Here is a 24908-nt window from a genome sequence, read left to right on the forward strand (position 1 = left end):
AAAAATATCTTGCACAGTCCTGTGGGTTGGCTGGGCTCAGCTAGCCCGTCCTCATGTTGGGGGAAGGCTCTTGTGTGGCTGCAGTCAGACAACAGGTAGAACGAGAGTTATCCGAAGGCTCAGTGGGGCTGAGTGTTCAAAATGCTCACTCCCATGGCTGACAGGTCACACAGGCTTTGGCTGGGAGCTCATCAGTGGCCTACATATGGCTTCTTCACATGTTTCGAGCTTCCTTACAGCATGGCAGATGGATTCCAAGAGTGAATGGTCCAATAGACAGGAAGTAGAAGCTGCCAGTCTCTTAAGGCCTGAATCCAGAAACAGGCACAGTGTCACTTCTGCTATATTTTATTGGTCAGAGAGTCACAGAGCCCAGATTAAAGAGGAGGAGACACAGATCTACTTCAGTGGGAGGAATATCAGAGAATTCCTGACCATCCTCAAGTCACCACCAATCCTGAATGCTTCTAGAAATAAAACAAAATAGGTCACTTACAAAGTAATGAGAATCAGAACCAAACTCGTCTTCCAGCATTTTCTCCCTTGTGTACCATACTCCAGCTACATGTGCCAGACTCATTTTATCCTCGAAGTCTTTCCTTTACCGTTGGCTGTGACTAGAATACGATTTCTCTGCATCTCTGCGTGACTCATTAGTTCTCACAACTCAAGTCTCATCTCAAATGTCACCTTCTCTGAGAAGGCATCCCTGCACATCATATCTAAAAGAGCATTCCCAGTGAGCATTTATACACTTAGCCTTATTTAAATTCTTCATAACACTTACCATTACCAAGTCTTTTTTCTTGTTTTTGTTTTTATTTTCCATCTCCTCCCTGAGAGTAGGGTCTTTGTCTTATTCAGCATTGTATCTCCAATGCCTAGAGCAGCACCTGGAATGTTTGTTGAGTGGATATTGAATCAGAATCCATCTCAAGCAGACAACTGAGCAACGCCTTTAAATTCCTGATGAAAAAAACTATTTTCAACTCAAAATTCTATGTTCAGCCAAATCATCCTTCCATTTGGTTGAATTATCTTCAACCAAATGGAAGGAGAGAATAGAGACATTTTTCAGACGCATAAAAATTTCCCCTTTACAACTCTTCTAAGAAAGTGTCTCCACAAAGTCACGGCATAAACTAAGAAAGGTTTTGGTTTTGTTTGTTTTGTTTTTTTGGCTGCACTGCATGACTTGTGGGATCTTAGTTTCCCCACCAGGGATGGAACCCAGGCCCATGGCAGTGAAAGGGCCAAGTCCTAACCACTGGATGGCCAGGGAATTCCCAAGAAAGGTTTTAAACATGGAATCCAGAAAGCAAGGGATTTAACAGAGGAAAGCAGGAAAGGGAAGCCTCATGGTGACAACTGTACAGCAAGACTGGAATTGCAGCTCATCCAAATTGAAGTGGGCAGGTAGAGGGTGCTGGGGATGGAAATTTCCAGAATAAAAGGGGGAATTTCAGTAGAATAGTTGACTGAATGAAGAAGGTGGAAAAAATTGACCATATATTTCTTCAAATGGTGCAATGAAAGCAATCAGAAACTGTAGGAGAAAGCAAAAGTGTAAGAAAAAAAATGTAACCAGTAATTGTATTGATCACTAGCTCCTTATTAAACAATATTCACAGAAATCCAATAAAACATTGCTCATTGATTTTCAGATTTAGAAATCGATCTATAGACAAAGCACAGATGGTTCACTTAACAATTGCACTGCCACCCTCTACCAGAGACAATCTGTGTGCCACCTGCCACCAGTGATGGTGTCCTCAGTGTCAGGCAACCAGGTGGTCCAACTCCCAAATTCCACTTCTGCTTCTGGGTATTTATTCAAAGAAAAAAAACCACTAAGTTGAAAAGATGTATGCACCCTTATGTTCATTGCAGTTTTATTTACAGTAGCCAAGATATGAAAACAATCTAAGTATCCATTAATGGATAAATGAATTTTAAAAACCGTAGTACATATTTACAATGGAATATTATTCAGTTATTAAAAAAAGAACGAAATCATGTCACTTGTGACAGCATGGACAGACCTCAAGGGTATTAAGTGAAACAAGTCAGAGAGAGGAAAACAAATACCGTATGATCTCTCTTATATGTGGAATCTAATATATATACATATATATGTACATATATATACATATATATGTATTTTCAAGCTAATAGATACAGAGAACAAATAGGTGGTTACCAGAGGCATGGTGTGGAGGAGTGAGAGAAATGGGTGTTGTTTTTTTAGTTTCATTCAATCGAATTATTTATTTATTTATTTTAAGATTTAATTTTATTTATTTTTTGGCTGTGTTGGGTCTCCGTTGCCACGCATCCGCTTTCTCTAGTTGCGGCGAGCGGGGGCTACTCTTCATTGCAGTGTGCAGGCTTCTCATTGCGGTGGCTTCTTTTGTTGCGGAGCACGGGCTCTAGGCGCGCGGGCTTCAGTAGTTGTGGCCCACAGGCTCAGTAGTTGTGGCTCGCGGGCTCTAGAGTGCAGGCTCAGTTGTTGTGGTGCACGGGCTTAGTTGCTCCACGGCATGTGGGATCTTCCCGGATCAGGGATCGAACCCATGTTCCCTACATTGGCAGGCGGACTCTTATCCACTTCGCCACCAGGGAAGTCCTAAGTGAAACTTTTTAAAAAAGAAAAAAAATCTCTACAAATTTCAAAAAAAATTCCAAAATAAAACGTGTATTTTCTGACCCAAATTCAGTGAAACTAGATGTTAATTTCAAATGATGACAAAAGCAAACAAACAAAAGCCAATTTTAAAAATTTTATAACAACACCCCCTAGGAAACTTAGCCAAAAAAAAAGAAGGAAAAATATAAATTAAAATTGATGCCTATTTTGAAAAAAATGAAATAAAAGTACTACCTCTCAAATTTAAGGTGTCCAGAAGAAAACTGACACTATGAATGAATTTACTTTAAAACAAGGAAGAAAAACAAAATGAGGAAGACTAAAAATAAACTAAAGAAATGTACTCACGATATTATAAAAGAAGAGCAAAATTAACCTTCAGAAATTAGAAAGTGGGAGTCAATGAAGATAAAAGCAGAAATTAACTAAATTTTAAATTAAATAATAAATTTAAAAATAAATATTTATTTTAATCTAGATTTAAAATAAATAGAAATTAAACAAATTTTTAAATAAATAAATTTTAAAACAAATAATGGTAAGTAAAATTTAATTACAAACAATATTTACAAAGAATGAAATAGAAAAAGTCAGACTTCAAAAATTTAGAGTAAAAAAAGGATAACACGTGTTCCTAATGTGATTCATTTTTTGCCTCTTTTCTACTTTGCAGAATTTCTTTTCTTTGTTGCCTTTGATCCATTTTCATGAAGTTTCCCTGGATATTTGAAAGGTGTGCGTTTTCCTGCATGCAAAGATCTATATATCAAATCAAGTTGCAAACTGTCCATTTGCGTATGGGGTGGTCAGTAAATAATAATAAAGAAGAACAAAAACTGCTCTATTTTGAAACCCTTTATAATATGCCTTAGACCAACTTTCCTAAGCTAGGTTCCAACCAGTATTAAGCGCAAGTTATCCACTCCTATTACAGACTCTTAATCACCTCACATGTTTATTCTTCCTCCTTGCCTGTTTTCATTCGTATTTCAAAACTAACAACAGAAATACTTAAGCTAAATATATATGTATTTCTCAGTTTGTGCTAAGAACTTTATATAGGATAATACTGACTGATTTAATTTTTATAACAACTCTCTGATGCAAGATTATTGTCCCCATTTTAAAGGTAAGGGCACTAAGTCTTAACACAGTTAAGTAATGTGCCTAAATTAGTAAGAAATGAGCTCAAGACTATTTTACCATAAAGCCTGGTTAACCATTATGCCTATAGGCTCACCTGCTTCATTTGTCCAAGAGAGGATATCTCTCCTCTGATGCTTGATAGCTTTACCCAGAAGGAAAGGGAAGAATGTGCTGTTCTTCCATGGTCAGAAAAGCAAATCAACTAAAGAAGTGTGTGTGTGGTTAAAATTGGAGATCCAGCGTATCAACCTAAGTGAGTGTTCCCAAAAAGTACGAGAATGTAATGAAAATTTCGTCCTCTTTGCAATATTTTCAATATTAATTTCAACCACTAATTTCAATGTTCAGAGCTTTGCTAAAATGCATTACTCTTCATATCTTAAAATACATTTAGTGTCATGTTGGGTGTGTGTTGTGTAAATGTTGGTTTTTAAAAGGGTTCTGTGTATAAAAATAATAGGACAGGGTTTCCCTGGTGGCGCAGTGGTTGAGAGTCCGCCTGCCGATGCAGGGGACATGGGTTCGTGCCCCGGTCTGGGAAGATCCCACATGCTGCGGAGCGGCTGGGCCCGTGAGCCATGGCCACTGAGCCTGCGCATCCGGAGCCTGTGCTCCGCAACGGGAGGGGCCGCAACAGTGAGAGGCCCGCGTAGAGCAAATAAATAAATAAATAAATAAATAATAGGACAATAGACTAAAAAGAAATTGATATATACCATGTTTCTGATTTGGATGAGATGAATATAATGAGAATTTCTGTTTATGAGGAAATGACTGTATTTAGGTAAACGCTCTTTTACACAATTAAGACCAGTATTAATATATAAACCAAATACGTTTTCTGCACCAAGGAAACTTTGAAAATTGTCTCAATTATGCTTTGAGACTGTGGATATTTAAATGTTAGCAAATATTATTCATGAAAATTGATTAGTAATAAAAATAATAGTAATTTTTAGCATTATTAGCATCCTTATTATGAGGCAAAATAGCATAGCTAAAGTTGATTTTTAAAAAAGAAAAAAAGAATAGTGATGAGTATATTGAGAGGAGGAGGAGGGCATAAATGAAACATTAACAATTGACCATACAGCTGGGACTTACCTGGCGGTCCAGTGGTTAGGATTCCGAGCTTCTACTGCAGGGGTCATAGGTTCGATCTCTGGTCAGGGAACTAAGATCCTGCAAGCCACGCAGCCAAAAAAAATACAAAAACCAAAACAAAAAAACAATTGACCAAATGGCAAGTCTCTGCACTCTTCTTGAAACACCTATAGGTTTGAAATTATTTTAAAACAAATTACTTTTTGTAAATGGTGATACTTGTGCTCTCTGGCCACCTGATCTAATTATATTAAAACCAAGTGAGGCAAGATATCAGAAATCAGGATTGGGACAGACTTCCCTGGCGATCCAGCGGTTTAGACTCCGTGTTTCCAATGCAAGGGGCGCAGGTTCAATCCCTGGTTGGGAAGCTGAGATCCTACATGCTGCATGGCACAGCCAAGAAAATTTAAAAAAAAAGAAAAGAAATCAGCATTGGGAAAACATGCCTCTAAAGGCTGCCGGCTTCGCTGGGCAGATGCAGCCATTTCTGGAAAGTTCCAAAAAGCAAAACTTGAAATTGCCATGCACGGGCAACAGTTTACGTGGCATTTACATTGTATTAAAGCTATTTACATAGCATACATTGTATCAGGTATCATAAGTCATCTAGAGATGACAAAGTATACAAGATGAGTGCAGGTTATCTGCAAATGCTGTGACATTTTATATGAGACTTAAGCAAACTCAGATTTTCGTATTCTTGGGGGTCCGGGAACCAATCTCCCCTCGAATGCTGAGGGATGACCGTATACACCTTTCTCTGGGTTCATGCATACCTGTTGCATATCTGAGTACAAGCAGCCCCTCTGCTCTGTAGCCAAATTGCATCAATGTAGGCGCTTCCTTTGCTGTCTGTGCCCAGGTGGGAATTGCTAAGGAGCTGTGCCTACCCTTCCCTCCTGCATTGTCTTGTGACTCGGGCACCCTGACCCAGAGGTCTTGACAATAAAGGCAGGTGTGTCCCAATCCTGGGCTCAGTTTCCTCTCAAAAGCTTTTGGATCAGTTTCTAGGCTTAGGGGAGATGCTAGGGAAAAAAAGAAGTCTCTAGATCTGAAAAGTTCTATCCCCCCAGCACTTTGCATGACTGTTTCCCTCTCATTATTTAGTTCTTAACTGAAATGTCAGCTTTTCAGAGGGGCCTTCCCAGACCCCAGCTAGAGTAATCCCCTAGACCCCTCACTGACTAATCACTCTTTTTAATTTCCTCATGATACACCATCTGAAATTATTTATTTATTCCTTGTTTATTGTCTCTCTCCCTGATAAGCTTGCCTGCTGGTGTCTGCCCTGGACAGCAGGGATCTTGTCTATCTTGCTTATGCTGCAGAGCCTGACATTTAATGGGCACATGATGGCTTTGAGTTGAACTGCCACCGTCCAGCCCTATGCCTCTGCCACCTCCGAGCTCCCCTGCAGCCGCATGCACAGTTTTCCACCCCGAGTTCCTGGCATTTTCCCTTTTCACGAGTTTTAGCTCTCTTTTATGTTCCTGCAGAGATTTCCTTTATTTTTTGTGAGCCTAGCAGGGCCATACAAATTAGAGTGTATACAGGATCGAGTTGTTTTGTAGCAGGAGACTCTTCAGAGTGTCTAATCTGACACATCTGTGATCATTTTTTCACCTTTGCACAAAGCAGTTCCCAAATACCGAGCATCAGGCTTTGGGCTCTGATGCCCCAGCTGCCTTCCTGTCTTCATCCTATCCTGACTCCCATCCTGTGCTTCTTTCCATCTCAGCTGAATGACCTTGACTGCCATGTAGGTCAAAATTCTTGCCTGGGTCCTCATCCTTTCCTTCCTAGCACTTGACAGAGCAGCAATTATACAGTTATCTCTGTCTTCATTTTCTTGATGTCTGACTTTCTCCAAAAACTGTAAGCTCCATGAGTGCAGGACCTTGTCTGTTGTCTCTGCTACTCTATCTCCAGTGTCTAGCACGTGGCTCAGCACATAGTGGGCACTCAGGAAACATTCATTAATAAATGAAGCACCAGGAAAAGGGGCAGATTTTCATCTCAGATTCATGTAATTGGTAGCACAGCAGGAGCTACGAAAGAACCAGGGCATTGAAAGTTTTCACTAACTTCCCACTTTGCCTGGAAGCCTGGCAGAATAGGGGTACAGAGATCTCCTGGAGAGACATACTGAATATCGAACAACAGCAAGTGACACGTTTATGACGACAGCCATAAAAAACACATCGCTGATGCTCCAACTCAGCCGTGGCTGGACATACACAGCCGCCAAGTCCAGAGTTCCTGGCACCAAATCAGATCTCACCAGGAGGATCTCACCTGTAGTTGGCTGTCTTCCCAAGAGGTGATGTTGCCAGAACTATTATAAACTTTTTTTCCTACCTGAGAACGTACATGTTTTCCCATTTGATTTGCAAAAAAGCTCGTAACCAGCTACAGCCTGGAGGAGAGTCCATGCCAATAGGGGACCCATTGTCTTAGTTCCTGCCCCACCTTTGACTCTTTTCCTGCATTGCCCCTCTCTGCCTGCTGTTCATCAAGTCCTGCTTACCAGATAGCGCCCCCTTTTGTTTACACCTCATCTTGCAGTTCCTCATTGTCATGCCATGGTCTTTGGGAGGGTGATCCAGAGGCTTCATCTCCAGGAAGAGAGGATGGAGTCCACACAGCTCTTCTCACCACACTGTTCTCCACTTCATCGTCTTGAAATACTCTTTGTACCTGATTATCATGTGTGACCATCTGTGCTAGTCAGGCTTTCCTGTTTCAGGCACAGTTCCTACTTTCTGAATCCATGTGGTGGCACATGTTAGGAGTCTCTATTTTTTGGTACTAGAATCTAAACCAAATTGGCTTCAGTAGGAAAGAAATGCATCACTTGTACGGTTTTGTCTACACATAACAGAACACCCGATGAAAAGTGGTGTAAGCAGTGAGGACATTTATGACTTCCCGGAACAAGACGTCCAGAGGAAGGGCAGTTGCAGCACTGGTTCAGCAGCTTGGTTATGTCAACAAGGACTTGGACTCTTGCTGCCTTGTGATGTTAATTTGTTAGTTTGTCCTCACATGGTCACAAGATGGCTGCCACATTTTGAGAAACACATGTGGACATGATACTTTTGGCTAAGTAGGAACATTTCCTCTTGGTATTTATTTTTATTGTAGAGAAGACATTTTTGAGAAGACCTTCCATAGGTTTCTCCTTAGTCCCATTGGTCAAGATTGGGCCACATTCCATCACAGGTACCAAGGAAGTTTGGAGGAAAGGTGAATATGTTTTTTTTTTTTTTTTTTGCCTTCTATGGTGGAAAATGAGCTCTGACAGTAAAGAAGAAGAGATGGGGAAAAAGAAACAGAAACAGAAAATGTTTTACAGTCTCCCTTACAGTTAGGCCAGGCCATGTGACCAGACCTGACCAATAGACTGCAAGCAACAGTGACATGTGCCATTTGTGGTTGAGGCAATTAAGCCAATGCTTACTTCAAGACTTCTAGTTTCACAAGAAAAATTATACCTATTTGGTTAAGGCACTATAGTGGGGTTTCTATTATTTTTAGCTGAATAGACGCTGATACACCCTTTACCCACCAACCTGGTTATTGTCCATTTGTCCTCACCCCTACCTCATATCCATCCCGATCTTCCTTGGCTGTGTTCTGCCCAGGGACTGATCTATGGACTACATCACACAGGTTCTCTTGCCCTCTGGCTTCATGTTGGCATAGCCAATGGGAGGTAAGCACAGGGGAGATGTTGAGAGAGAGAGACCAGGGTATTTCAGCTCCCACTTCCTCTTTTCTTAGCACTTTCTCTTTTCCTGGCATAGCTGCATCCCTCTAGGACCAGAGCTCCTGTCTGATGGACCCTTCTTCGTGGCTTTAGCCCTCATGGGGCTCTGGTAACACTGCTTCTTCCTCTGACCTGTCGGCCCAGAAGTGGTAATGACTTCCCAGTGTTACTCATCCTGGGTACCTGTATAAGTTTCCTAGGGCTACTATAACAAATTACCACAAACCTGGTCTCCAATTTGTCTATTTTTTCCTTGGTTGCTTGAGCTTTTGTTGTCATATCTAAGAAACCATCACCTAATCCGAGGTCACAAAGGTTCACACCTATTTTGCCTCTAAGAGTTTCATAGTATTAGCTCTTACATTTAGGTCCGATCCAATTTGAGTTAATTTGTGTGTATAGTGCAAGGGGGAATCCAACTTCATTATTTTGCATATGGGTATCCAACTGTCCCACCACCATTTGTTGCAAAGACTATTCTTTCCTCTTTGAGTTGTCTTGGCACCTTTTTAGAAAATCAATTGACCATAGATGTATGGGTTTATTTCTGACTTTTAATTCTATTCCATTGATCTTTATGTCCGTCCTTACGACAGTATCACAGTCTTAATTACTATAGCTTTGTAATAAGTTTTGGAATTAAGTGTGAGTCCTTCCAACTTTGTCTTCCTTTTTCAAGGTTATTTTGGCTATTCTGGGTCCCTTGCATTTCCACATGAATTTTAGGATCAGTTTCATATCTGTCTCCTGGTGAGACCCTGGAAGGCAAAGACAAGTCTCTCAGCCATCTTTGTGACCTGCTTGGTTTGCTGAGTGTCTGGCCTATTAATACACATCAAAAGCTTGTTGAATTCAATGAAATGTTCCAGGGATTTTTGTCTGGAGTGTGGAACAAATTTCCACCTGGAAGAATGCTAAGTATTTGTTTCAGTTCCAACGCACTGAGCTGCAAGTAGCAACTACAAAACAATTAACGGTGACCTAAACCACAGGATATTTGTGGCTTACTTAACAAGGAGTCTGGAGGTAGGCAGACTCCAAGTCACTCAGCAATTCAGCCATGTCCATCCTTCCTCTCCAGTGTCCCCAGTATTCTGGTCTTTTCTCATGCTTGTCATGTCATCAGTAGTAGACGGTTGTCATCGTGCAGGCTCCATTTCCTCATGCCAGCATCACAAAGAAGAGTGAGGATGGGGGTAAAGGCTTTCTTTTCTGGAGGCTTTGTGTGTCATCCAAATGGGAAGCTCCCTCTCATGTCACTGTCCAGAACTGGATCGAGTCCTATCCCTAGCCCAGTCATTGGGGAAGGGGGATGAGATTACCATGATTCACTTAGACCAATCATGCTTCATCCAATGAAACAGGTGCCAGAGCATACCTTTCCTGAAATCCAGGTGAAGCAGGAGTGAGGTGAGATATATGTGTTGGGCAGCAATGAATAGTGCTTACTGAAGCTGACTATACCTGATTCACAAAACGGTATTTTTGTAGACTCGTGTAGTAACTCAACTTATAATGTTGTTCCTTTGAGAAACATTGCAATACATGGAATGAAATTCCAAAATACATGGAATGAAATTCACCCATTTATCTTTAAAACTATAGGAATAAAATTTCATCATTCTTAGACCCATTTGAAGGTATTTTAGAATCTTTTAGTTTGAGGACCAATTATGAACATAACTGTCAAGGTGTAGATATTTAGAAGCGATGGTTAACAGAGTTTACTATGAGAAAACCAAAAAAAACTTGTGAACTTTTTGTTTGTTCATTAGTTCGTCTGTCCTCAAAAAGAGTGGGATTGCCAGCTGTTTATAAACCCCATTTGGTCCCCCCAAGGATGGCTCAAGGAACTAAGTTCACAGATAGTGGCAGAATCGCCTCTCTTATCTCCAAGTCCACCGCTCATCCTGCTTAACTGCAGGAGCCTCGATCAACAAACATGGGCTGCGTGCCCATGACCTGGAAATGTCCCAGGTATTTCTGTCTGGCGCTTGGAATGAATTTTCACCTGGAAGAATGCTAAGTATTTGTTTCAAGGCTGTGGCTGTGTCCCGGAAGGCCAAAGAGACCCTTTCCCAGTCTGTTGGGGCCGGCACGCGGGACCAGACAACCAAGATCCTAAGCACCTTCCAGTGTGGAGTAAGTGGGATCTCAGTGTATCAAACATCAGGGGCGCGAAAGGTCAGGGGCCTGCGCTGCGCCCGGTGCCGGCCCGGCGGCGCTCTAACCACTGCGCCCCCGATCTCGGCCGCGCCGTCGGCCTCCTGCCACAGGCGTCGCTGTGCTCTCGCGCCGGCCCGGGAGCCGCGTTCCGCAGGGAGCAAGCGCTCGCGCAGAGCAGGGGTTTCAGTTTCTGGCGCGAACTTCCGCCGTTGCGAAGTTGAAGGGCGGCTTGGCGCGATGTCTGGGGACGGCAGCGGCCGCCGGTCCGAGGGCCGGGGCCGGGGCCGCGACGCGCACCGGGATCGCACCTGCTCCCGCTCCCGCTCGCGGTCCCCGCTGTCTCCCGTGTCCCGCCGCGGCGCCGCGCCCGAGCGCAGGGAGGCCCCGGAGCGCCCGAGCTTGGAGGAGACGGAGCCGTCGGATTCCGGGGACGAGATGATGGACGCGGCGAGCTTGGAGGCGGAGACCGACCATGGCCTGTGCCGCCAGATCCGCCATCAGTACCGGGCGCTCATCAACTCGGTCCAACGTAAGGCGGGGCGGCGCGGGCGCGGGCGCGGGGCGGCGCGGGCGCGGGGCGGCGCGGGCGGCGGCCGGGGCCAGCCCTGCGCCGCCCAGCTGCGCCTCGATTGGCTTGCGAGGCGCTCGCATATCCGTCCTGCGGATAGCGCTGCACGACCTTGGCCGGGGCGCGCAGGTCCCCGAGGAGCAGGACGGCACCGCCGGAGGCCAGGCGCGGTCGGGCGCTCGTCCGAGCCCAGACGGTCGGGAAGGGGGAGGGACGGCACGTGGAGTCCGGGCTCCTTCTCTTGCATCCAGCGGTTCCCAGCGAGCGGTCGCCCGCCCGCGGCAGCGTCGCCCACGAACTATCAGAAATGCAAATTCCCGGACCGCCCTCTGGACCTATCCAGTCTGAAACTCTAGGTGGCCCAGGGGATCCTGTGGCTTGCAGAGTTTGAGAACCACTGTTAGGTGCGCTCCTCAGAGGCTGCAGAAGGAGTGGAGCCTTTGGGTGAAGTTTAGGGGGAGCCAAGTGGGTCCCCTTTTAAAGTTCATTCTGCTAAAGGGGTACAGTCATCTTTCTCTTGCCTGGCCGTTTTGGTTAAAGAGATCAAGCTATTGGAAGTATTCCCCCGGGGAGCAGGGGGCGGGGCTTGGCTGTGTTGCTGCAGCTGGTCACTTTGTCAGCCATTTGTTAGCGAATGATGAGCACGCTTCCCAAAGCTTGTATTTTTTTAAATAGAAAACCGGGAGGATATATTGAATGCCAGCGACAAGTTAACAGAGGTCCTTGAAGAGGCCAACACCCTGTTTAATGGAGGTAATTCATTATTTTATGTATGGAAGCTTTGTGTTATGTTTTAGGATAATTTTCATTAGTTTTACATAAGAACCGAATTATTGACATCAGACAACTCCCACATTTCTAATAGTGCTTTACTAGTTTTGGAACCTTTTTCACTGTAGCACTACTACTACTTTTATTGTGCACTTACCATCCCCTAAGCATATAGTAAGGGCTTTACATGAAATTTGGGGAGGTGGGGGGCAGCAGCCTGTCTAACAAGCCCCCCAGGTGGTTCTGTTGCTTGTTCAAATTTGAGAACTTTCTGGGTATTATCTTTCTACTGTATGGACTGTTGTATCCCCAGAATGCACTGGTTGAATGGATGAATTAAAAAGAAAGAACTGAGCTGGACTTTGACGTCCTGTTTCTTTCCCTGTCCTCCCGACCTCCCTTCCCTCAGCATCTTGCTCTTGGTCCACCTATAACCCAGTAGGGGTAGCCATGTCTACAGGTGGCCCTGTTGGTCTCTAATGGGGGGAGGGGTGTGAGAAAGAGAGAGAAATCTCAGCACTGAACTCTAGACCTTTGTTGCAGAAGGAGGAGGCGCTAAAAAATAATCTTGGTTTGAATTAAAAGCAGCAGCAGTGTTCGTGGTAAGAGCAGTCTGTCTGTCTGAAGACAGAGGACAGGTCAGAGAGGGCCCTGATGTGGGCACTGGGTCACAGAGCCCTAGGATGAGTCCCCAGACCACTTTTCCCTCCTAAATCCATTGGGAGCAGAAAGGGAGGGTGCAGGCAGAGGCGGGTAAAGAAGTCAGTAGAGCTGGCCGCTGTCCGGACACCACAATGCCTCATGTTCTTTGAAGACCAGAATGTTTATTTCTGGTCGTTCGCTAGTGTGGCTGATGTTTAAACGTCACCCCCTTTCACATTTTCTATCTGAACGCTTTCAAAGCTGTGTCTCTCTTGCTGTGATTGCAGCCTCCTTACCATCCCGCATCTTGGTCTACCAGTTCACCTAACTTCCGCAAACCTTCCCGAAGCCAGCCTTTCCTTTTCACCCTGTGAAATCCCTCCTCCACCCTCTAGGCTTTTCTTCTCTCCCAAGCCTGGACCCCCCAGGCTGGCTCCTCAAGGTTACTCTGGACCCCTTCCCCCCCTTATTATTATTATTCACCCAGCTTAAGAGTTGTCGATCAACAGATCGTTTCCCCCTCAGCCATTTCCACTGTGCTGGCTGGGTCACCTCTTTAAGGCAAAATTATTTACAACGGACCTAGGAGATGGTCAGCCAACACAGAATTCTATATCCCCCGTAGACGTGGATTTGATGTTCTCAGGTTTAACTCTTTAGAGGCTTGGATCCATCCGTGAGGGATCTGCGCTTTCCTCAGTGTGCGCTGTGACAGTGATGTGCTGGGGGGTCTAGAACAGCCTACGAACCCGCCCCCCTAGCTTCTGCCTCTGCCTCGTTCTCTCACTCATTGTCACCCTCGCAGTAATTCTCCTAAAATAAAACTGAGGAGAGGGACTTCCCTGGTGGCGCAGTGGTTAAGAATCCGCCTGCCAATGTAGGCGACATGGGTTCGAGCCCTGGTCTGGGAAGATCCCACATGCTGCGGAGCAACTAAGCCCGTGAGCCACAACTACTGAGCCCCTGTTCCACAACTACTGAAGCCCGCGTACCTAGAGCCCGCGCTCTGCAACAAGAGAAGCCACCGCAGTGAGAAGCCCGCGCACCACAACGAAGAGTAGCCCCTGCTTGCCACAACTAGAGAGAGCCCGTGCTCAGCAGCGAAGACCCAATGCAGCCAATAAATAAATAAATAAATATTTTAAAAAATTGTGATAACGTTTAAAAAAAAAAAAAACGGAAGAAAATGATGTATACATACAAAGCTTGGAGTCAGTAAGTTCACCAGCCTGAGGAATGTTTGGGAAATAGTAATTCAAACGAAATGGCCTTGGGGAGTGAGCCAAGCAAAGGTTTTTGTGTATTTGAACTTGGCAGTATTTGTCTCTTCTTGGGTGTCTTTTCAATTTGCCTTTGCCGATGTTTCTGGAGTGCTTTTACACACCGCCTGTTCCCTTCGGAGTCTGATTAAAAAAGCCCGTGTTGGAGATGATGGAGGTTTTGTTAAGCTGGGGTTGTTACGGAGATTGCGGTTCAGTTCCCGGGAGTAGGAAAAGTGCAGAGGGAGTTGGCTTTTAGGAAGACTGGTTAGCTTTGATTTCAGATTTTGGTGAGCTGGGCAGGGGAACCAGTTTTTAGACGGAGATGGATGATGTTTGAGATTTTTTTGGTCCTGTGGGAAATGCGGAGTAAGTGTAGTTGGAAGTTTTGGGAAAATACCTGTGGATAATGTGTATGTTGTAATGTGTGTGTTTTCCTTCTTTTTTGAATAGTGTCCCGAGCACGAGAAGCAGTCCTAGACGCCCACTTTCTTGTTTTGGCTTCAGATTTGGGCAAAGAGAAGGCAAAGCAGCTGCGTTCTGATCTGAACTCGTTTGATATGTTAAGATATGTTGAAACTCTAGTAAGTTCAAAGCTACAGAATCTTAATAAATGCTTCATCTGTCACATATTGTATAATTATCTACTTTGCTTATATCCATATGCAAATGGTTTTCACTTCATTTTTCCTTTTTTTGGCCTCAGATTCCTCCAAAGAGATCTTACCAAATTAAACAGATGACAGTCAAGCTATGTGGTGGAATCTAGGTTGGCAGTTAGAAGCAGTTTGAAAATCTCCTAGCCTTCTAAGACTCTGGGTGCTATGTTTATTTCAAATGGCCATTTTTTTCCTCACTCGGCTGTCAGTTCATAAGTGTTCCAGCTTATTCTCAGTGACCTAGGACGTTTGTCCCAGGCTGGGCAAAAGCCCACACCGCAGGTGGCAGAGTTTCAGCTGGAGATGACAGGTCTGGTGGAGGCGGCATGTTTTGATTTGTCTTTTAGAATATTTCAGAACCATCCGAATATGATTGGGGTTCTGCTTTTGGGTTTTTGTTGTTGTTGTTGTTTTGTTCACCTGCCTTTGCCTCTTAATACGTTTGAATGGTTGTTACCTGAAATTTGGAAACTTTTCCTTGATGGATTAACCAAAAAAAAGCACAAGGAGACTAACTTTGTACCTTACTCTGTTGTCTTTTTTTCCTTGGTTCTACTTTGAGCCAACCTGTATCCTAGCATTTCTGCTAGGACATTGATTTTCTGACCAAATGTTTGTTAAAAGGTTATTAAAATGATTTAGTACCATGAGACCTGACCAGATAAATTATTTTGTAAAGGTATGAGGTAGACGAGATTTCCGTTGTTTCTAAAGCCTTAGATTTTTTTAAAATTTAAATTTACCCTACTTAAATTTTAAACTTTAAAATTTTCTTTTTTAACAACTTTAAAATTTTGACATATCATGCATTTTGGAAATTGCACACTAATGTATAGCTCAGTAAATAAAGTTAACTATGTATTGGGTAATCTTTTAAAAAATTACTTTTATTTATCAGGGTGAGCTTTGTACTTTAAATAATATATCAAAATAAATTCCAGAAGTCTTAAAGCAGTCCATATAAAACCTGAAATTAATAGCTGTCTAGTCTCTGGGAAGGGAAGATCTTTTCAAGTATGACACTAAATAAAAAGACTATAAAGACAAGATTGGTAGATTTGACCAGACAAAAATTGAAATGTGTTCCTCCAGGCGTGCGGTGGTGGGACAGGGTGGCAGGAGAACAGAGTGGAGCTGACCATGCCTCTCTGATCGGGTTCTGGCAGCCTGTCTTTTCTTCAAAGTTTAACTGCCTTTAAAGGGTGAAGCTCTCTGAGGGTTTTTGATTATTGTTTACATATGATACTACCATTTTAATTTGATAACCTCTAGGCATTTCATAATTTTATAGTGTAATAAAAGTGTACTTTCATAAAAGCAAATTTAATATAATACACTTTCTGTAAGATAGCTTCAGGTAGCAGAATTATTAGACTTCCGCCAACTCTTCCCAGGAAGGCGGTTTTAAGATGAACGATTCTCTCCCTGACACTAGGCCCCTGCTCTCTGGAAATGCTGAGATACAAGCTGAATAGAGGTCTCCAGGAGGTTGGCTGAAAAAATGAAAATTGAAAGCCAGCTAAACTTCCGTGTTCTGTCTCAGAACTTTTGCTTTGGGATGTCATGTCATATTTTTATGCGAATTCAGCTTTGCTAATACTTTAAAAGTGAACTACGGGTGATCAGAAATTCCCGGTGGGCTTAGTTCTGGTCCGTCCACCCTCACCCTGCAGGGGGCTAGAGCAGGGTTTCTCAGGCTGGGCACTATGGACATTTTGGGCTGGCTGAGTCTTTGTTGTGGGGCCTGTTGTAGGATACTGAGAGCATCCTGGCTTCTGCCCACCAGCTGCCAGTAACGCTGCCCTCTCCGCCTCCCCCCAACCCAGTTGTGACAGCCAAAAATGTCTCCAGACATGAAGCCAAAAGACCCCTGTAGGGGCACGGGGGGTACAGAATCACTCTGGTGAGAACCATTGGTCTGGATCATCTCGCTTTCTTACCAAAAGGTTCTGAATACATTGAGGAATATTTTCTGCCACAAAGAAGGTACCTTTGAAAATAAGAATTTATAATAAGAAATTTAGCCAACATGTTAGGACAGCTAAAACAGACTTTGCCTCTGGCCTGTTGTTTAGTGATAGAGATGATTGGGTACGGTGAATGATTGCTTGTGGCTTAACTGGGGTTTTTGTTTCCCTTCATTTTTGTAGCTGACACATATGGGTGTAAATCCGCTAGAAGCTGAAGAACTCATCCGTGATGAAGATAGTTCTGATTTTGAATTGATAGTCTATGACTCCTGGAAAATATCAGGCAAAACAGCAGAAAACACCTTTAATAAAACCCATACATTCCACTTTCTGTAAGATTATTTTAAAAATCTGACAGACCAGCCATTTGTAAACCTTGTTTTTTATTGTAGGGGCAAAAATTATCTGGTATTGTGGAGGTGACGATCATGATGACGTTTGGAGACTTTCTAAACTTTGATTTAAAAGTGCATAAAATCTTGATGTGGATGGACCCTCATCCTGCTTAACTGAAGCAGGAAAGGCCGTGGGCTGGCACCTCCTTACCAGGGCACCCTGCTGGCTCCTTTGCTTTCTTTCTTTTATTTTCTTTTTTATATTTATTTACTTATTTGGCTGTGCCGGGTCTTAGTTGCTCCTTTGCTTTCTGGCGTGGCAGACTTTGGGTCTGTGGCATAATGTCTGGTTTGTTTTATCATCTTTAAAATCCTTATCAGGTAGGAGGATGATACCTCCTAGGAAAGATGTCTTAAAATTCTACCAGTATATGTAAAGTGCCATTTATTATATATAATTCCCTGTTAGATGATCTCTGACTTATATTTGAAGACTGCTTGAGTCACTATCACATAAACTGCCTAGTTCATTTTTTGGATACAACTCTTAATTTTGAAAAGCTTTTCTTTATACTCAAATGGAATTGGCTTCTGTCTTAATTTCCCAGCTCAGTCCTATGGAGAAGCTAAGAACAGCTCTTACTGGTTCTTCTGTGAGACAGCCTTTAAATACATAGTAGATAACTTCTCTAGGGTAAGCACCCAAGTGGTTTCTTCCTTAAGTGGATAGCTCCGGGGCATTTGTCTATTCTGATTACCCTTCTAAACCTTCTGAGATTGGTAGTGTCTGTTAGAAGGCTTTGGAGATGCAGATGTGGTCCGTCTGTGGCGTGGGACCCGGCATCTGTTTTTTAACAAGACTTTCCTTAACTCAAGTGCCCAGAACCACTGTATATTACAGCAAAAAGGTCAAGCTTCCTTACTATAGGAAAAGTCCAAGTCTTTTTTGTTGCCGAGTTCTAGGCTCTGTCATAAATCCTAGGATCTAAAGATAGCCTTTTGTTGTGTGACTTAAACTTTATCTCATGATGTAGCTCAACTTGCAGCCACAATGATTTATGTACAACTTTGCAGCCTTGCACTTGCTGTTTGTTTCCTTGGCCTGCAGTATCCTTTCCCCATTTTTTTTCCATCTGGTAAGGTTTAGTTCTCCCACAAGCACCAGCTTGGAAGCCTCCAGTGACTTCTCTAGACAGAGGTATCAGTGTAGGATCAGTCTTCCCAACCAGACCACTCCCATGTCTGGGTAGATCTCTCTGTCCAAATGCTCTCCTAGCACTTGAGTAATACTCCACTACAGCACCACAGGATCTACCATATTATGTGGAAATGGATCTTTGTGCGTGAATATTTATCTGTCCATCTCTACTGTATACTTTGATTTCCTTAAGTGTAGGGACCACATGGGTCTAAATTCTGTGGGCCTTGGTTTCTGCATGGTACCTCTGTAGGGCTTTTTTGGAAGGTGGAGGGAATCCAAAAGAGAAAGGAATCCCTTGGCCTCTGCCTGACCTGTTATCTCCTAAGACAGGTGTGTTCTGGATTCCCAGGCTGTGGGCCTCTGCTCTGGCACCCCCAGACCAAAAGGCTTTTAACTCCAGTGGAGCTGTTCGTTCCCTTCCCCTGATCTCTGAAGTTGGCTTTGTGAAACAGACAACAGACTAGCTGGGAGGACCACGGGCATATTCACCCACTTACTGTTCAGAGTAAAATACGAAGGTGTTGGGGAGGTATCGGTGACTGAGGCGAGCTCCTAAGAATTCTTTTAGACACACAGAGGGAGCAGAAAGGGTGTTAGAAACCTGACACAAGAGTCTTGGTCTGATGTCACTCGTACGTCACTGATGCCTGGTTGTGAATTTGACTATGCTGTGGGAACTGCTTTCAGTTAGTGAAATTAGTTTGTTTTAAAAACAAAAAGAGACGTGAGAGCATATTTTTCATTAGGTTGGGTTCAATACAAGGAGAGTGCCCTGTGCCAAAGCCACGAACCGATCGTTCAAGGAAAGTTCGTGTGATAGAAGAGCAGCAGGCAATGCCTGACGAGGTTTGTTTTTTCACATGTTGCTTTTTAACACAGCTAATTTCAAATAGCCATTAATATGATATACATGTAATTGGGCCATCTTTTCTAAGCTTTAGGGTCTGGAGTCAGGTTCTGCCACTTAAAAGTAGTCATTTAATGTTTGAATCATTTTTGACATGTTTAAGCCTTTAAACATTTTATGCAGTTGACCACTTGTCTTAGTTTTAACTCATTTCTGTAGTTTGGATTACTTCTCCCAAACCAGGGTTTCTTAACCTCAGCACTGTCAACATTTGGGCTGGATAATTCTTTGTTGTGAGAGGCTGTCCTGTGCATTACAGGATGTTTAGCAGCATCCTTGGCCTCTTCCCACTAGATGTTAATAGTATCCTCTCACTCCCCCCCTTGCCCCACCCCACGTATGACAACCAAATGTTAGCAAATGGCCCATCAGTGGGGTGGGGGAGGGGTGGTGCACAGTCACTCCCGGTTGAGAACCACTGTTCTAAAGTGTCCCTCTTGTATTTTGCTATTTTATGTTCAACCTGAAAATGGTTGATTGGGTAATGCTACTCTTCTATTAGAAAATTAATATGAAAATGTTACTAAAACCAGAAAAATCTTTTTTTAACTATTAATTGTAAGATGGGGATAAACACTGCTAGCAATCCCAGATAAAAGATATTTAGAGGAGTTCAGCCATGTAAGAGATCAGAAAAGGTTAACAGACAAATAGGTCAGTCTGCTTGATAACGACTTTATATTTTCAGTTAAAAAGAATGGAAGAATCTCATCAAGAAGCAACAGAAAAAGAAGTAGAAAGAATCTTGGGATTGTTGCAAACATATTTTGAAAAAGATCGTAAGTATGATACCAAGCTCAAAAGGGAGCAACTTGTATTTATCAGTTAGGCCTGTGTCACTTTCAGTGAGAAGTTATTTTTATTCAGAAGGCATATATGTAATGTTTGAATCATTTTGATTCTTTCTTGACATACGTCTTTAATGAGGCTTCCCCTCTCTAGAAATTCCATGAGAACATTGGTGTAGTAAATTCTCATTTTTATTTTTAGAAGATGGGATATTTTTTCTGTTACAAAATAATACATGCCATAGAAGTGAGAAAAGTAAAAAGTCAAGTACCTATTCTACCTGTCCTCACTCCCTAGAGGTTGCCACTTATAAAATGTGATGTGTATATTTTCAGATTTTCTTATGTTTATGTCATAATAAATAAGCAACTAAGTAGGGATTTTTCTTGTCGGTGTTTTGCTTTTTTCAAAGCTAATCATAACATACACATTATTCTGCAATATGACTTCTCCATGTGGACATTTTCCCATATCAATACATAAGGTCCCGCTTATTCTTTTCAGTGATTCCCACTGGGTGGCTGTATCATAAATACATTTAACAAATCCTCTATTAGCGGGCAAGTTCTTTTTTTTTTTTTTTTTTTTTTTGCAGTACGCGGGCCTCTCACTGCTGTGGCCTCTCCCGTTGCGGAGCACAGGCTCCAGACACGCGGGCCCAGCGGCCATGGCTCACGGGCCCAGCCGCTCCGCGGCATGTGGGATCCTCCCGGGCCGGGGCACGAACCCGTGTCCCCTGCATCGGCAGGCGGACTCTCAACCACTGCGCCACCAGGGAAGCCCGGGCAAGTTCTTTATAACATTTTACTCTTGTGTAAACGGCTGGAGTGAAAAATCTTGGCACATAACTTTGTGCACATGTGCTAATATTTCTGTAGGACAGCTTACAGATTTTTAACAGGTACACAAGATTGCCCTCCAGCAGGGTTGTATTGATTTCCATCCCACAACAGGATGAATGCCCATTTCCTTTCTCTGGCTAACACTAGAGAGTATTGGTCTTAATTGATAAGCAAAAACAACTTTTCCTGTACTGAAGAATTTTTTTCCTCTTTTGTCTGTAGCTGATACTCCGATGTCCTTCTTTGACTTTGTGGTTGATCCACAGTCTTTTGCCCGAACAGTGGAAAACATCTTTCATGTTTCTTTTATTATAAGGGTAAGATTTAAGATTATTTCTCTAATTGTTTTTATATGCTTTTAAAAGGGTAAATAATAACAGGTACAGACGGGAGCTGGCAAAGGAATTTGTACTAACTGGTAAGTGTTTTAGACCCATTGTAGCAAAACATTGACAAGTCATAGGCAGAAGAAACTAGCTAAAAACTTATGTGCTTGCTTCTACATTTTAGAAATTTTTTAGAGAAAGAATTGGGAAACTTTGAATATGGAACTTACAGATTAGATAACTGTATGATACAAATGTTAAATTTCCCAAACTTGGTAGTTGTCATGTTATGCACGAGAATATTCTTGTTTTCAAGAAACATACACTGAAGTCTTAGGGAAAAGGAACAGATTGTCTGTCACTCTCATAAAAATTAATATATATATAGAGAGAAAGCAATAATGTAAATATGGCAAAAGTCAAACAGTTGGTGACTCTGGGTAAAGGATATCTGGGAGGTCTTTACAGTAGTCTTGTAACTCTTTAAGTTTGAAGTAATTTCAAAATAGATGGTTTAGGGGGAAAAAAAAGTACTCAGAAATGTACTTTGAGAATTTGCTCTAGGCTGTCTTTAGTATTCTGTCAGGTTGCATTCCTGTACTTGTAAGATGAGTTCAATTTTCATCTTACGCAAAAATCTTGTATTGACCAAAGTATTTTTCCAGAAATGATAACTAAGTCATATTTTGTCAATGGTAAATGGTAGAATTATGCATAATAAAATGTGGATATTCAGGAATTCCCTGGCTGTCCAGTGGTTAGGACTCCACGCTCTCACTGCTGAGGGCCCAGGTTCAGTCCCTGGTGGGGGAACAAAGATCCCACAAGCCGAGTGGCACCGACAAAAAATAATAATAAAAATAAAAAGTGGAATATTCAAAAAGTATGAATCAGTCAAAGAGTCAAGATGGTTACAGTTTTATTTAAGAGCTCCTCAGGATGCGGTCGTAAAAGAGCTGATTAGAACCTGAGGGACACCCTGTGCCGAGAAAGATGTTGGAGAAGGCTTGTCCATATAAATGCCTCATTATCATTATGGTGCACTTTGATTGTCTAAGATTTAGAATTTTCTAATTGAGTAAATTTTTCATCCAGTGGTTATAGGTTTTGAATCTAAATTTTAGTCTTCTCCTAAAATCACATTTGTGTTTTAGGATGGGTTTGCAAGAATAAGACTTGACCAAGACCGACTGCCAATAATAGGTAAATGATTCTATGTTCAGAAAAATTAGTTTTAGAGAAAGTGTACTTGTTACTAGAGTTTGTGAAATGTATTTTATTAAATGTAAACTAGTTTTTATTTTAGGTAACAAACTTTACAATGCTGTGTCTTCTTCAACTAACTGAAAATGCTGAAAACTTAATCATAGTTTAAAACCTATGGATTCATCTGTGTCATTGATTGAACATCTATTGCTGTGAAGACGAACAAGAAATTATATAATTTCCCTTAAATTTTAATTTAGGAAGCTTGTAATTGCAGTTATTTTTTGTAGTTTCCTTCTATTTTAACCCTAATGCCAGCAGCTTCTCCTCTCCCTGAGAGAATCTTTAATTCTTTGTTGAATGATTCACACTCTCCATTGCTCTTTGCCTTCTAAGGTCTCCTGTAGAGAATGAAGTTCTTTCATTGCACTTACGTCTTCCTTTAAAAGTTCTTAATTTCATGTTGGACCCACTAGGCCTTATCTCTGTGGTTGGTTCACAGATATGCAGAGTTTTTCAAATGATTGGAATGTGTTATTCTACCACATTTTTTTCTGAATGGAAGCAAACGGGACTGCTTGCTATTGTAATAATACAGCACAGTAATGCATGAAATCCTAATAAATATGTAATATTCTAAGTATCTTGTCGATACAGGTTTCATTCCTATTATTCATTGGTTTCTGTTCAGATTACCTCTTCTGACTTGATAACTTTTGAAAACTTTGTCTTTCAAACAGAGCCTGTTAATAACGAAGAAAGTGGAGGAATTGACCAAAACACCCAAATTAGGAATCAGGGAATCATAGCTTTGAGTTACCGTGACTGGGAGGTAATGCTCTGTGTGTTGCCTTGGGCAGTTCGTCTTCAAGAATTCCTTTGCTGTAAACCCAGTGCCCACATGTTCTTTTTTCTCTGCCAGGAGATTGTGAAGACCTTTGAGATCTCAGAGCCTATGATTACTTCAAGTCAAAGCCGGCAGAGGCTAAGTGCTTGACACCAGCTGAAGGTAACATTTCCTGTGGGAAGCTGCACATATTTATTAAAGTTTCTTTTCACCTTTTCACATTCTGGTGAAATTTGAATGTTGCTTCCCTCTAGTGCCCCATTCTTAGAACTGTGTGTAACTGTTGAAAAAAGCAGAACAGGACCTACTGGTTGCTAGTTCCCTTCTTTGCATTGATTACTTTGGTGGGGTTATGACTTGCTGTTGCAAGAGAGCAGGGATTGTTCTTGGTTTGGCTTTTTTTTACGCCCAAACACATGGATGAATTAGATGAGTGGAATCTCGAATCCTCCCATCAGTTTTGTTCATTGTCCCATGAGGTTCGCTTACTTTATAAGTACAAAGTAGAAACGGAGGATTAAGACGGAATTACCTTGGAACGACGTGGGTAATGGGCATTTCTGAAATCTGAGTCATGCTTATGAAGTAATTCTTCATCTTTATGGAGAACGTTGCTGGGAGGAAATCTTCGTCATGACCTGGCATTCTGTACTGCACACAGCTGTGGATGGGGATCAGGAGACTGGGTTCTCTGTTGGCTCTGCCGCTTTAAAATGTTGGGCAAGTCAATCTCACTCAGCTTTGTTTTCCTTCTCTATCGATCTATCTACAAAATGGGGGGGATTCTGAATTAGATAATGGCTAAGACTTTTTTTTTTCTAGCTCAAATTTTCTATGATTTGGAGAATTAAAATTAGCTTTTTAGTACTTAATGTAAACTTTTTTTTTTTAAGGAAAAATAGCTTTATTTTTAAAAGAAATCAAATGTCTACTGAAAGTATACATGAAACAGCATCTTTCACTTAAGCCCTAAGCTTGATGATGTATGCCCTTTGTTATATTCCAATGAGATTTTGGAATTCAATTTCAAAGACAATAACATTTATTAGTAGATATTGAAGAAAGCTACTGACTTTGAGGAAGAAAGTTCAGTAACTGTTTACCTACCCTAAGATACTCATCCCCACAATATATTGGGGATTATTTGAGCATATAAAAATTTAACAAAATATTTATCTTTTCATTGCATCCATCAATACCTTAAATTCTCTGCTGCAATCCAAGTAAAATGATGGTGACCAGTGTTTTCTGATACTGTCCATGATGGACAGAGTAAAATCACAGCATAAAGAGTAGCCAAGAATTTATACTGTAAACGTTATCTGGGTCCAAACATCTTGCAACAATTAATGTAAACTCTTAACATGTGCTTCAATTAATTGAGCTTCTTTTGTTCCGAGATAATTGAAGGTAAGAGGAGGATTCATGTAAGATATATAATGTGTGTTTACTTGGGCCCTCCTCACCGAGGAGGGGCTGGTTGTTAGATTTCATGTATGCATCTTAAATGAACTTGTATCATTTATAAACTGTTAACCAGCTATTTTCCCCCTTTTTTTAGGACTGAAGTGGATAGTGAAGTCCAAAAAGGAAAGCAGCGTATTGTATTGTACATACTGTATGATTAAGCATTTTTAAAGACATTGTTTTTAGTAAAGTGTCGCTTTTGATAGTTAATGGGTCGTCTTTGATTAAAGGAGGTTCACTGCCATATTCACAAATAATTGTAGTTATTCTTTATTTTCTGTTCT

The 24908-nt window shown here is 42.0% G+C and overlaps 1 protein-coding gene across 1 annotated transcript; it reads left to right on the forward strand.

The window, feature by feature from the left end:
* The first annotated feature begins 10974 nt into the window (after positions 1–10974).
* Positions 10975–24834, forward strand: NSMCE4A (NSE4 homolog A, SMC5-SMC6 complex component). Its single transcript, XM_060098178.1, has 11 exons — positions 10975–11364; positions 12079–12156; positions 14529–14659; positions 16885–17036; positions 18987–19086; positions 19836–19926; positions 21001–21095; positions 22259–22307; positions 23051–23142; positions 23233–23319; positions 24719–24834. The coding sequence occupies exons 1-10, from the start codon at positions 11073–11075 to the stop codon at positions 23305–23307; spliced, it is 1155 nt and encodes a 384-aa protein (XP_059954161.1). The 5' UTR covers positions 10975–11072; the 3' UTR covers positions 23308–23319; positions 24719–24834.
* Positions 24835–24908: the final 74 nt, after the last annotated feature.

The sequence above is a fragment of the Mesoplodon densirostris genome, chromosome 1 (genome assembly GCF_025265405.1).
Source record: "Mesoplodon densirostris isolate mMesDen1 chromosome 1, mMesDen1 primary haplotype, whole genome shotgun sequence".
Lineage (NCBI taxonomy): Eukaryota > Metazoa > Chordata > Mammalia > Artiodactyla > Ziphiidae > Mesoplodon > Mesoplodon densirostris.